A 14,088-nucleotide genomic window follows, 5' to 3' on the forward strand; every position below is an offset into this window, starting at 1 on the left:
TCTCCAAGAGTCCTAGCGCAGAATGTTTACAAAATGCTCATTAAGGGAAAGGGGATTGCGAGATAGCAACAAATCTGGTGAACAGCTTACACTACACAAGATAAGAGAGGCAAGGCGACCATAGAAGAGAGCAAGCCATATCCAATTACCGAGACCTGGTTTTGGGGAGGGGGAAGGGGGAGACAGACAGGACGGATCACAAGTTTCCAGACAAGAGCTTCCAAACTTGTCATCTCTCTGTGACACAAGCCGCGTACAACCCAGGGGATAAAACCGCCACTTAGCCCACACGAGAGCTAGAGCTTGTTGAGTGCGGTTGGAGGCTCGAGCAAAGTCATGGATTCTGTAGTCCTCCAGCTGTGGGCTGTCCTCTGCCTCTTGGTTCACCTGGCCGCTTGCAGTCCCATCCTGAGCTTGGAGCACTCTTCCTTGGAGGAAGACGTGCCTCTTTTTGATGAGATTCTCTCCGAGCAAGATGGTGTTGATTTCAACACACTGCTTCAAAATATGAAAAATGAGTTTTTGAAGACGTTGAACCTCTCTGACATTCCCCTGCATGAAACAGCCAAGGTGGATCCGCCAGAGTACATGCTAGAGCTGTACAACAGGTTTGCCACTGATAGGACATCTATGCCATCCGCAAATATTATTAGGAGCTTCAAAAATGAAGGTAAGATATGTGCATCTGTAAATAGAGATGAGCGTCTTTATAGTCAGTGTGAAATGTATTTGCCAGGCATGGAGCATGAACCGTGCTAGGGGCAAAAAGGCCTTTCAGTGAGGATGGCGTTGGAAATAGGCAGCTAGCACTGCATGTGCCAGGGTTACCCAAATCCCGCGTCCTGTGAGATAGATCCCTTGTCCTTTGCTTGTGAGACCATTAGGTTTAGGGGGAAGATATTTCTTTAATGTTTGGGCAGCACCAAATACAATTTAGGTGTGTCATTTTCATTATCCCCGTAATGACGCGCATAATTTGTAATTACCTGATTGGTTTTTCAAATGGATACCTTAAGTAATATTTGAAATTAAGGGAAGGAATGTTTTTACACACTGTTCAAAGGTGCAATATTTTCCTATTATGAGCTTAACCAAATACAACTTTCTGTTAATATCCTCTCACTATTGATCCTCATGGGATTTGTAACATTTTCCTCCTTTGGCATCTGAGCACAGTCCAGCAAAACCATAGAAATATGTGAAGCAGATTTTTGGATAACCCTTAGGTTCTACTTTGGAGGACTAGAATATTTCCTATTTAAAAATAAAAAAAAACTGAAGAAACCTAATTGTGACCGTAGATAGTTTACCTATATGTTTCTGCTTCAGCATTTCCTCTCAGTTCAACGAGGACAAGATGCTGTTTCAGTGCTAACATTCAATAGTTTGTCAATACCTATTTGTACCAATACAGGTTTTATGTTAAAAATGTTTTTTAACTCATCATTTTCAAATACTGATTGCTCCACTTGGCAAATACAAGTGCTTTGATTCCTTTTAACTACTCAGGGGTCCATGCAACTATTCAAATTGCCGTGGGGCTTCTCTTATCCTTTGTTAGTCTAATTAATGAAGTATAGCAGTCATTATTGCTTTTTTCTAACATTTGCAATTTCAAAATGATGAACCATAAGGAGAGGCTACATGCCAGTCATTTCAGTTTTGCAACGCAGTAAGATGCAAGGAGAGAATCCAAAAGCTCTGTTGTGCTCTGCCCTTCTGCCAGACCCGGGCACTCTTTACCAGCAACGTGTTTCTGGTTTGAAGAGGCACTACCTTGTGGTTTAAATCTTCTTTACATATTCTTGTCTCCAGCGTGGAGAAATTTATTGCAGCGTTGGTGGCAAACAAGTTACACCCACTGATGAACAGTGACTTACCTGAACAGCCTTGCACAAATGAGGACACGCGCAGGAACACGTGTTGTTCTTTTCTCATTTTGCACCATTCAGAAAAAATAAATGGGATAAAAATTGCCAACTACAGTACACTAAAGAAGAAAATGCAGTGTGGTTTTGTGAGGTAAATCTGAAATCATTCCACTGGCAAAACTGAAATTCTTTCGGGTTTGCAAATGGTACAGACTGACCTTTTGCCAGTAACGCATGTAGCAGTTTGCAGTTCTGTGCCTTTCTGTAACCATGACGTTCGATGCCTATTTCATCACTGCTGAAGTTCTGCACCCCATAGAGTAACTTGGCTTAACTTTCTGTCATTTCAGTATTTTCTCTCACCTCTTCCAATCTGAAACAGCAAGATGTGAAGTGAGACTGCTGATGTTGAGGCAGCTCCATAAATACATGCAGCTAGAGGGACTATGCAACTCATGTTTGTTGTGTGTCTTGAAAGTCTGTGTAATTAAGAACCATCCATTTCATGCTAAAGAGCTCTTTTGATAAAGAAATTAATTACTTGCAATGATCAGGACAGTAGAAACAGTTCATACCCTGGAAGTTTTTTGTTCACCTGCCTACTGAAAATTGGCAGTAATGGTAGTTACATTATTATCCATTAAATCCTTTATTCAATTTGTTGGAAGAACATTACAGAAATATAACATGCTGCATAGCTGGAAGTAGCTCTGTTTTAATGCATGGACCACAACATCTCCATTGTAGATGGGACTGTAATCTGTTCTTAAAACTTGAATAAAGGTCTTAAGGGAAATTTTTCTCTTCCTATGGACTCCAGATCTCCCTTCCTGACCCTCCTAGGGCTGTACTGGTAACAGTAGGAGGTATTTCACCCTATGGACTTTCTAGCTAGAGAGCAGAGTCACAGCCTGACTTAGAAATGAACACTTCTCGTGCCCTGCTAGTGCTCACCTGGCTTCTTAAATATGGTGTGGCCTTCCCCTTCCTCCTGGTGAATTGCTTGTGCTCATCTTCTGTATGGTCAGGTGGCATTTCTCCACCCTGTCATTATGTGTAATCACTGCAGACTTGCTTTAGCATATCAAGGTCTAGGAAATCCCAAAGATTACTTCCAGTATGGAGATTATAGCTAAGCTTGAATAGCACTGTCTTTCAGCTCACGGTCTGCTCCTACCCTGGCACTGTGCAGAGCATATTCAGCTCCCACCTTTACCAATTGACAGGTACGGAAATGCAAGCAGAATCACCCCTCATTTTTTTTATTTATGAACAGATGAAAGTGCAAAGCAGAAAAAAAAAGGGCAGGTGTCTCAAACCTCAGAACTGAAATTAAGTAGGAGAAGTCACATGCTTAAGTTAACTGCTTGCTTAAGTGCACTGATGGAGCATGGCCAATACTTGTGGCTTTATCAGTGTCATTTTTCCACAAACATATCAAAATTGGAGAAGTCAGAGATGAAGATAGTAATAGGTCGCAAGTAGTTTGCCTTTGCAGAAAGGTTACCCATAGTCTCTATGTCCTAATCGGTCTTCTGAGTTACAAGTAGACAGCACAGTAATTCAGCAACAAATACGCAATCATTAGCTAAGATTCCTGCATTGTCTGAAGAAATGTATATTGCCTATGTATAAACAAACAATGCAGATAGGACAGACAGCCTGACTGACAAGCAGATATTATGTACTTCTTATATGTTTTATTAACTAAAGCTGCCAAAAGTGCCTGGCTGAGTACAGCTGTTTGACTGCTCACTTGAAGCCCATTGAGTCTGTGGCAGGATTTCTGTTGACTGGCGGTTCACGCTGGATGTTCACCGCCTGCTCTTCCTAACCAGGAGCTTTTACATCTTCCGAAGCAACTTTTCCTCCCTTAGTGCTTGGCCCTTTCGGTTTCTGAGGGATGTTTCAGCAGAAGGGAACACCTGCTAGCACAGAAACACTAAGCAGACACAGATACAGCCTGCTGTTCTTGCATGTGCAGCTTATATGTTGCCCGTCTCATGTTCACTCCAGTGCCATATCCTTCTTCCCTTCCTCTCCTACACAGATGAATGCTTTTCCTTGTTTATTAAGTAGCTGCTGTGCAGCAGCCTAGAAGTGATTTGTATTTCAGTATTACACAACACATTTTTAATATGTAATCCTTCCAGGTGACAAGGAGGACCCTGGAAGGTATGGGGATAGAAAGAGAATCTATAAAGCCAGGTTTACGGTCTTTAGCATGTCTGGGATCTTGCTGTCCTTAGGCATCTAAAATAAAGTTGGCCTTTTCTCCAAGTACGGTTTTGGGAAATGATGAAAAAACACTCTCCTGGAACTGTTCGACTGAAACCAAGCAATGCAAAACATGTCAGATGAACTTCGGTGCATGTGTTGCTGGATGTATTGACCCTTCTAAAATATTTGATCTTTGTTGTTTCCAGACTTGGCTTCCCACCCTATTGGTGTTACAGGAATTCGGAAATACCCTCTTCTATTCAATGTTTCCATCCCTCACCATGAAGAAATCACCATGGCAGAGCTGAGGCTCTACACCTTGGTGGAGCGGGACCAAATGCTCTACGATGGGCTTGACCGGAAGGTGACCATTTTTGAAGTGCTGGAAAATGACCATGTGGGGGTAGGAGAAGAGAGAAAGACAGTGGTGCTGGCATCCAGGCAGATCTATGGCACGAGCAGTGAGTGGGAGAGCTTCGAGGTCACTGAAGCCATCAGGCGTTGGCGAAGGGCAGGGCTGACCACGCACCGGCTGGAAGTTCACATAGAGAGCAGGGAAGGGGAGGAGCAGAATGGAGAGGGGAAACTCGATATCGACATCAACTCTGAGGCTAAGCATGTGCCCCTGTTGATTGTTTTCTCTGATGACCAAAGCAATGACAAAAAAGAGGAGAAGCAAGAGCTGAATGAAATGATAGACCATGAGCAGCTGCTGGACTTGGAGAACTTGGAGGTTGGCAATTTCCATGGCCAGCCTGGTGAGGAGGCGCTGCTCCAGATGCGCTCCAACATCATTTACGACTCTACTGCCCGAATTCGGAGGAATGCAAAAGGCAACTACTGTAAAAAGACTCCACTCTACATAGATTTCAAGGAGATTGGCTGGGATTCCTGGATCATCGCCCCGGCGGGATATGAAGCTTACGAGTGCCATGGAGTGTGCGCCTACCCCTTAACAGAGCACGTCACGCCAACGAAACATGCCATTGTCCAGACTTTGGTTCACCTGAAGAATCCCCAGAAAGCCTCCAAGGCCTGCTGCGTGCCCACCAAACTCGATCCCATCTCTATTCTCTACTTAGATGCAGGGGTGGTCACCTACAAGTTCAAATACGAAGGCATGGTGGTATCAGAGTGTGGCTGCAGATAGTAGCAGGGAACGCATGCACAGGGGAGTGCACAGGGGAAGTATTTAATGATTCAGTCTGTAAATTTGTACATTTCGGATTTCCTATTTAATAAGGTTATTTAATGAGGCATGTACAGATAATTGTATGTTTCCTGTTACGGGGAATGGGCAAGTCGTACGACTGTAGGGAATGTATATTTTGTTCCATTGCTTGCTTCTTGCTGTTCTTCACTGTCCAGATTATGACCGAGTCTCTCTTCCTATCAGGGCATAGAGCAGATCACTGGATTGTTTGGGAGGGCTCTTTGTGCCAAAGGGGCGCATTCAAATTCACAGAAATAAAGGCATATTTTTGTACTTTATAAATGTTGATTGGCATCTATAGGGATTTCCAGAGCTGTTAAAGACAGGTGAACTATGGGCAATACACACCTAGATTGTCTAGTTTTGTGTAAAATCTTTATAAAGAACTTTATACGCTCAGATTTTTTTTTTAAATTTATCTCTGTAGATCTTAAGTCCCGATAATTCTCAAGCTTGTAAATCACTAAGGCACAACAAGGTGTCAGACTTTTTTCCTTTTTTCTTAATCCTTTCTTTAATCTTTCCCTGTCTCAGTTAAAGGTAACTGGCAGGGATGATTTGGCATATGGAGCGGAAGGGAACCATTCCCTTTCCCGTCTTTCTTAGTAAAGCAATGGGCCCAGGAGCAACGCCAGCCTTGTGCAGTGCTCTGATGTGCAATGGCAAGAAATTCCCCCTGTGCATGTTTATTACAAAAGCACCCTGTGTAAAGCAGCGCTGGCTTTGTTGCGTTAGCCATGTGTTGTCTCTCAAGGGCCAGAGCTTTAGGTGGCAGAAATAAGTGCAGTAAATTTCCTGAATCGTTGAAATTCTACCAGTTTATACCAGCTAAGAAACTAGTCCCCCTACCCAGTCCAGTAAATTACATACAATACAGCTATGTAATCCAATTCAAACGGCCGAGTAGTATTGCATTTAGTCTGCATAGAACTAGACAGAAAAGGAAACCCCTTCGGGCCAGCTAGATAGAGAGGATCTTTCCTTTATGTACGTGCTGAAGTTGTCAATTCATAAAGATATTGCCCCCCCCACTTAAACTATATATGATGGAGTCACATGCCATGTTTCCGCCACTCTTCTCTAACAAATGGTGGTGATAAGAAGGTGTCAGAGCTGAGAAACAATAGACCTGTCACTTTATTTATACTAAGCTGCAAATTTGTCAGATTCTTGGGAAAGTGTAAGTGACGTTGACTCTTTTAGCCTGTACCAGAGCCTACTGTACTGTCCCTGCATCTGTTTTACACTTTTAAGGGAAAGTTATCTTCCCTGGAAGTGATAAGGGTCTTTGAAAGAATCACTCTAACACTTCATGGGAATGAACACAAAAGACTTTATCATGCACCAACTAAAACCGGTTTCACCTATTTTCACACATACTCTTCTGTGCTTCCCATAATTTATTGACCTATTTATTGACTGCCTGCCTTTGTAATATAATGTAGAATACAGAATGTTTTATTTTTGTGCTTGTCTGTAATCCCACTTGCATAAAACCTTGTACCGATCCTATTTCACATGGAATCTCTCTGTTGAGTTATGCTGCACAGAAATTGGGGTTGCTGATTTTTTTCTCCCCTAGATATTTGTAAATACTGTATACCACAGTTATCTCCCTTGCTTACGGAACTGTTCACTCACTGCAGTGATTTAAATAGCATTCTGGAGCACATATGTTCTTGTCCAATGCATGACTACTCTTGCAGGGGTATCATTGCTTTAAGTGGTCAGCCATGTAGTTTATTGTAGAGTTATGCAGTCTCCACTCGTGCTGTGTGATAGTGGGCTGCGCCCTGGGGCTACATTGCTTTATGCCTGCTACAGATCTCGCCCTGCGAGTGACTGACACCGCTCACAGACCTTTCCCCTGAGCTACACTGCAATCTTAGTCTGTGGTTAATGGCACGTTAAAAGAATTCGTACGAGGTGTGATATTTTGCTCTGCTGACATGAACTGCAGCAGCCAACGGTTGAAGTGTGACCATGCAGATCCTTTCAAAACTATCCACAATTCTTATGAAGCCATTTGCCAAGACAAGCCATTCACCTTGTTAGGAGTGATAATCCAGCATTAGGGAGATAATCCGACATTTGCTTTTATCATCTCTTTTCTGCAACTGTTCCTGTGGCAGTGATCTGACCAGCCTGCTTTTTGCACCACCGTCCTTTACTAAGCAGTACCAACATTTCTAAACAGCATGTTAAAAATAACAAGTAACCCACTGCAGTCGCCCATAATCACTATAAATTTTCAAGTGACCACGTAGCAAAGCAGAGTGGCTGCCTTCGCACTCTCTTATTGCCAGAGATTTGTTGTAGTAGAGCAGATAGTGTACAGTGTATTACAGTGCAATACAAACGTGGGTAGGCATGTAATTTTATCAGTTAGTAAACCTGCATGTGTGAATTTTTACAAGATCAGTAAAAATATCAGTGATAGCTTTTTAGAATTAGGGGCCAGCTAGTCTTTTGATATTAATAACTTTTCTTTATAAAGAAACAAGGACTGTACTGCTGATTGAAGAGGATTTCAGCCAGAGTTTGTGGTGAAAAACCATAAAGCAAGAGATGTATCCTATTGTACTGTTTTGGGAGAAAACTGAGCATCTCTTGAATCCTTCAGCTGCACCTATGCTGTTCATAACCTGAGATTACAACTATTGAGAATGGTATTTCATTTATTAATGTGTGTCTGTTAGGATTGCATGCCTGCTTTATGAGCAAAATTACTTTTACCTTACCTTTGAATGTAATTATGCAAAGACATTTGCTGGGTGTTCATGCAGTTAGATGGCAGAGATCAGGTAAAATAGCACCAAAAAAAATGAGGGCAGTTATTTTATAAAGAGCTTTCCCTAAGTAGCAAATTAAGGTTGTTTCTGCAAACTCAGAAGAGCTTGGCTTTAAATACACCTGTCCATATAGACACAACACTCACAAATAATATGGTGAGTGCACGACAAGAACCAGTGCTACCAAGCTGTAAGTGCTGGTAATGTCAGCGACAAGTCCCTGAAAAAATATTCCACTGCATGTTTTCATTTTCTTTGTTTCTTTACTCCTTCCTTCCTTCCTTCCTTCCATCCATCCATCCATCCATCCATCCATCCATTCACATTAGTACTGTGATGACTTCTGTTTCTAAAAGAATTTATTTTTCACATTAAATAGTAGTGTGCATTGATTTTGCTTTCATTTCTGATCTGTTTTATATCAACATGCTAGCAGATGTTTGACTTAAATCTTAAAAGCGCAAACCAATTTTAGAAAGGTTTGGAAAAATATGGCTTCAGTATGGAAGTGGCTATCTTTTCTATCATCTAATCCATCCATCCATCCATCCATCCATCCATCTCTGAATTATTGCGTGCAACTAAAGGAGGCAGCAACCCTGTCTCACTGAAAGCATCAATATCAGTTGGATTTTTGCTTTCATCTGTTTCTAGCTGAATATGTATAAGAAAGTGCAAGCAGATGTGAAGCCCCTTTTTTGCTGGATGCTGTATAAAATGCCAGGCAGTGCTTGCAGTCTAAATAGACAGGACAGGCAAAGGGGTGGGAGCAGAAACAAATGATAGGAAGAGAGGAAGAGCCTGGATAACATATCAGCGAGGGAGTTGAGGGAAGAGCTGTGGTCTTGGATTGCTGCTCTTAAATCAACACACACAATGCTTCCAGAAGAGCATGAACTTCAAGACACCTTACTCGTTTCTTGGCCCTTGAAGAAATGACAGCTGTGTCTCCTGTGCAAACACTCACCACCAATGCCAGATTTCATGAAACGCTTGGAAGTTTGAGGTTCCTTTAAATGATCCATATCTCTTGGCTCTCTGCACATGCACTAAAATTCCTCAAATGGATTTCTTCTCAAAGCTTTCTTGCATTATCCCTTTCTTGGGTGTGACCCCTGGAGACCAGGCTCACTCTGCAGTGCTCTGCATAGCTGATTGAAAGTACAGATTCCCAGCTTTCTGAGTGTTAAATCTTGACAGCTCAGCATGGCTTTTTCTGCCACCGCTGCCCCAGCCCCACCAGCCCCCCTGCTCTGGGCACATTGGCCGTTTGGGGCAGCCTGTGGAGCCTGGGCAGAAGGGGCAGAGCCCCATGCTGTTCTGAAAAGCAGGGCACCCCCTCTCCCTAGCACTGCCTGTTTGCTGGATGACAGCAGCCTGGTGCTGGCTCATGCTGCTCCCATTTGGAGGTGCCTGAATGTCAGTCTTTGGGGGAAAAAAAATATTCCTGAATATTGTGGACACATACCTCTTTCCAAAGCCAGTGGGCCCTGCCAGGTAAGCAGCAACTCTGGAGCTAAAGGCATGAGGATCAGCCTCCCCAAAACTGAGGTCACTTAGGAAAAAGCATCTCCCAAAGCAACCGTCATCCAAAGCAGCAGCCAGAACCTACGCCCATCTTCTTCTCCCAAGCTCCAACTACTGCACTCCCCTTCTGATACTGCTCAGAGAGCAAAGCAAACCAGAACCTCCAGCAGTCTAGGAATATCAAAGGATCCTGTGGTTCGTAACAGCCACGGGCAGTTTGGTGCCCGGCTTACTTACAGCACAATGGGAGAGGTTCAGTTAAGTATTTTCTGTGAAACACGCTGAGCCAAACCCCAGCAAAATCTATAATTTTTTTAGGGGAAAAAAAAAAAAGAGAGGAAGAGTTGCTGGCACTTGAACATCTTCTTCAAGCATTTGAAAAACTACAGCCCAGTGTTAATTTAAACTTCCTTATAACCCAGTTCAACATTTGGAGTGCAAACACTGTTAATAGGATGGGAACCGGGGTGGTGGTGGTTTGCTTACTATATTGGGAAACAAAGCCAGAACAAAACTAGCTTGAGATAGAGTTTTTGTTTATACTGCTGACCCATCTGTCTTCATTAATGCACTATTTACAGGAAAAGTTAAAAAATTAGCTTCTGCTCCTTCTTCAACTGCAACAGCAACAAATAAAGGCTGAATGGTTCATTTGCCCTCGACTAAAAATGGAAATTCTTATCAGCACCCCTTCGAAGAAGAGGTTTATTATATGGAGTGTACTATTGTTGAATATTAGTGCTGGGCCTAGGCACTTTGGCCAGAGCTGTGTATTTCTAGCATAGGCAACATTGGGAGTGAAGAGAGGTCAGGGAGGTGCCTATGTTGCAGAAAGCAGAAACCAGCTGCAAAACATGACCCATGTCTTACTCTAAACTCCTGCTTCGAAATCTAAGGGAGAAATAATGCGGTTTTTCTCCTGTATTGGCCCGCACAGGGTAACAGGGTGCCATTTCCCTGGGTGTGAAAAGGGACACTTTTGAGGCTAAGCCTTGACATGGCATAGAAACCGCCCAAGCTGTCTCTGGCACTGACACTGGATAAGGAGGCAGTGCGGGGTGATACCCCTTTCTCTTACCTGCAAGTAAAGGGACAACGCAGATGCACTTGAATTTCTAGAGTTTAGGTGCCTAAATGAGAACAGATGAAAGCCACCCCAAACGTGTCTACCCTGAATGTCCTCTAGACAAAATGAGGCATGTTTGTGGCAACCTGTTATTAAGCCAGTTTAGCTGGCAGTGAAAAGCAGCCAGGTCTGGTCACACCTTTAGTTGGCACAGCTGTAACCCAAAGAGGACCTGAGTTTATGGCCTAGCACCCCTGGACATTTCCTAATGAAAACAGACTGTCAAGCCTCCTGCTGTGCAGATGAACTTCTTTAAAATCATCTTCTCAGTAAGAAGAAAAAGGTAAGTTTTGCACTACAAGCCCACTGAAATAGAGACATCCATTAAAAAAACAAAAGCAAACTCTCTTTCTATATACCATAAACCAGTGCTATCAAAGGGGCAGGGAGGTTTATCAGAGTTATCATCTCGTTTGCACACCCCGCTAGAGGGGCAAGCTTTCAAATGACCTCAGAACCCTGGGCACATTTTAGGAACAAATCTGGCTGCTAGGCATCTTGCCTCACTCTCCTTCACACCTTCCTCCCTGCCTTGCTCTCCTTCACCCCTCTATCAATCACTCTCCATCCGCTTTCGCACAGGCAAGACACGCTTTTTGTCAGGCCACGTCTCTGCAAGCTGTTCCCTGGGGAGCGGGACTCGAGGCACGTAGCGTGTCTGCCCCTCTCACAGAGGAGCAGCTTGCTGGGGAAATGCAAGGCTGTTGAAAGCAGTAGAAGGAGCAGCCGTTAGAATTACTGCTTCTTTTCCCGGATAAAAGTGGAGGGAAAAGTCCACCTTTTGATACCCTTGTCAAGAAGATGAATAGTGGAAGGGGGTCCAGCTCTCCCTGCTGAGGTCTTTGTAACATCTCCTGCAGCGACTGAATGCATTGGCTTTCAGATGCATGCTAGTGAATGCCAATTTACTCTCCTGCCTCTCAAGTCACTTCAGATGTCAATAAGAGCAGAATTTGAGCTAGGAATTAGCTGTGAAAATTTCTGCTTCCAACCCCATCTCACCACACAGCATTGCTGGCAAAACTCGTTAGGATATGGCTGCATTATTCCAGCAAACTGAGTTACTTTTTAGAGCAGATAATGCCAAAGAATATAGAAGAGTGTTGCTAACATATATACTGCAATATACCCAGCTCAGGGCAAATAAGCTTATGTTGGAAATAGGAAGTTTGCTTACTTGTTTTACGCTGTTGGATACGTGCCCTGTGTGATTCTGTTCACAACACAAATTGATCAACCTCCTGCTCAGCGTTTCAAGGGCTTAGCAGGACCTTTGATTGCATTTTTTATGTAAACAAAGGAAATATGAGGGATAAAAGCAATCAACATGGCTGCAATAAAGGAAATGATAGGAGAGGAATGGATTTCCGTGACATAGAGCAACGCTTCCTGAAAAGAGGGTGTTTTTTTTTTCCTGGCTCCTGAGTATTATGTTTTCTGTGATGGCCCAAGATATGCCCAAGAAAGACAATATGCTGTATTTTATTTTAAATGGGCAGATGCTGTGCCATTAATTCAGTATTAATATAACTATATTTCGTAGAAGCTGCTGCCTGTTTTATCTGTGGCAACTTTAGGATGAGGGGATGCTCACTGCAGCGCTAGAGCTCCCCAAACAATGTCCTTCAGCTCCGTGCGGTTGAGGCTATCCAGGATGGTGAGCTTCAGATGGTGTTGAAAAGATATGTGTTGAGTTAAGTGAGAAGGTTTAAATCAGGGTGGTCTCTGAAATCAAGTACAGTAGCTAACTAGCAACAGTGGCTAAACAACAGCCCAACCATCCACGGCTCTCAGGTTTATGTTGGCTTTGCTGTAGCAACTCCTTATCTTTCCAGAGATTAGAGCATTTTAGATCAGTTGTTGTGAGATTTGGTGGAATCCGTTTCCTGAGCTGTCACCGCTGGCTAATCAGGCAAAGTCGAAATGCAAAGCTTTGGGAGAGTGAGAAAGCAAAAGCTGTTATCCTACAATACTGAACATGCTCTATTTGCTTTTATCATTACCAGATTTTAGATGCCCAGCTCAAGATACTGATACAGAGGAGCCTACAGCCTGAAACATAAGCCAGCTGAACTGTAAGCAGAGCAAATATCTTATTGTAGGAAAAATTAGCCCTTTTACCATTTCTACAAGTACTGGTAGCTGGCATAGCTCACCAGTTATTGCTTACTGTGCTTGCTCTTCACCAGATCTGCACTATGAAACCCCAATCCGAATTCCCCCATGGGTTAAAATGAGAGTGGGGATCCACGGGAAACTGAGACCCACACAGTTAGGAGACTAATAGGCTGATCCAAGTGTTGAAACAGTTTAAGTGATTGGATTTTGGCTTGCATTAGTTGGTTGCTGCTGAGATAGACACAAAATAGCATGACATCATGCAAATACAACCTGCTATCCAAAATTTCACTTATAGCTTCATACCAATTTTGAAGTCATTCTTGCAGAGAAAACAGGGATAAACTCAACCACAGTTGCTTTCCTTGCTGAACTCCCTCCCTTTCCCTTGGGATTCCTCTAGCTCACATCATTTCTCATTCTTTTGCACTCCTCTGCCAATCGACAACTTAGAGCAGCTGCAAATTTGGCCCAATAATATTGATTGCATGTCTTGTGCTTCCTCTGTCCACCCTAATTAGTGCATTAGAGATAAGCAACGTGCTCTGAGCAGTGAGCTAATGGCAGAGGAAGCGGGCCGTGCTTCGTGGGGCATGCGTCCTTCCTGATGGGGGCTGCCACACGCGTTCCTCCGTGACACTCTTCAGGGCACTGCATGCAACACTAATGAGCTCCAGGACAGGCAAACAATTTAGACAAGGGCCTCAGTGAGCTCCGCAGAGTTGCATTAACCCCTGCACTCACTGCAAGAGAAAGGAGTAACTTTTAAGATAGAGCTGTTGGCTAAGCCAGACCCTGCTGCACACTGCGGTCGGCACGCACTCAGGAACGCAGCAGCTTTCGGGGGACTGGGTAGCCACTGGGAAACAACAGTACCTCTGTGAACAAATGAATTGCACCTCTGTATCCGCTCTCAGCTGTTCTTCTATCAATAACCATCCCGCTTTTGCATCATTCTCTCATTCTTGCATCATTCTTCTCAGGGAAGAAACCAGTGTCTTCACCACTGACACCAATGTTGTCAACACGTCTGGCCTAAAACCTCAGCCTGAAGTTAATAAAAGGAAGGGTTATCTGGAAAGCCCAGCGATCTAGTTATTATCGCAAATATTGTAGTGTAGATTGGGATTCAGGACTCCCAAGTCCTTGTCTGGCTCTGCCTCATATGTGCTCTGCAAACATTTTCCAAGTCTTTGTTACTTTTGTGTTGAGTTTTGGAGA

General features: G+C 43.4%; 1 protein-coding gene across 1 annotated transcript; it reads left to right on the forward strand.

Annotated features, from left to right (window-relative positions):
• Window positions 1–336: 336 nt before the first annotated feature.
• LOC104017522 (bone morphogenetic protein 10) lies at window positions 337–5,241 on the forward strand. Its single transcript, XM_009470553.2, has 2 exons — window positions 337–670; window positions 4,298–5,241. Exons 1-2 carry the CDS (start codon window positions 337–339, stop codon window positions 5,239–5,241), a joined length of 1,278 nt encoding a protein of 425 aa, XP_009468828.2.
• Window positions 5,242–14,088: the final 8,847 nt, after the last annotated feature.

Source organism: Nipponia nippon, unplaced genomic scaffold, assembly GCF_047370975.1.
Source record: "Nipponia nippon isolate SJK-2023a ecotype South Korea unplaced genomic scaffold, ASM4737097v1 scaffold_24, whole genome shotgun sequence".
NCBI classification, from domain to species: domain Eukaryota; kingdom Metazoa; phylum Chordata; class Aves; order Pelecaniformes; family Threskiornithidae; genus Nipponia; species Nipponia nippon.

Bases quoted from the DNA above. Each gene is read 5' to 3' on its own strand.
- LOC104017522 (XM_009470553.2), top strand. From the start codon at position 337: ATGGATTCTGTAGTCCTCCAGCTGTGGGCTGTCCTCTGCCTCTTGGTT. The intron at 671-4,297 runs GTAAGATATGTG...TGTTGTTTCCAG, and splicing joins TAGGAGCTTCAAAAATGAAG to ACTTGGCTTCCCACCCTATT.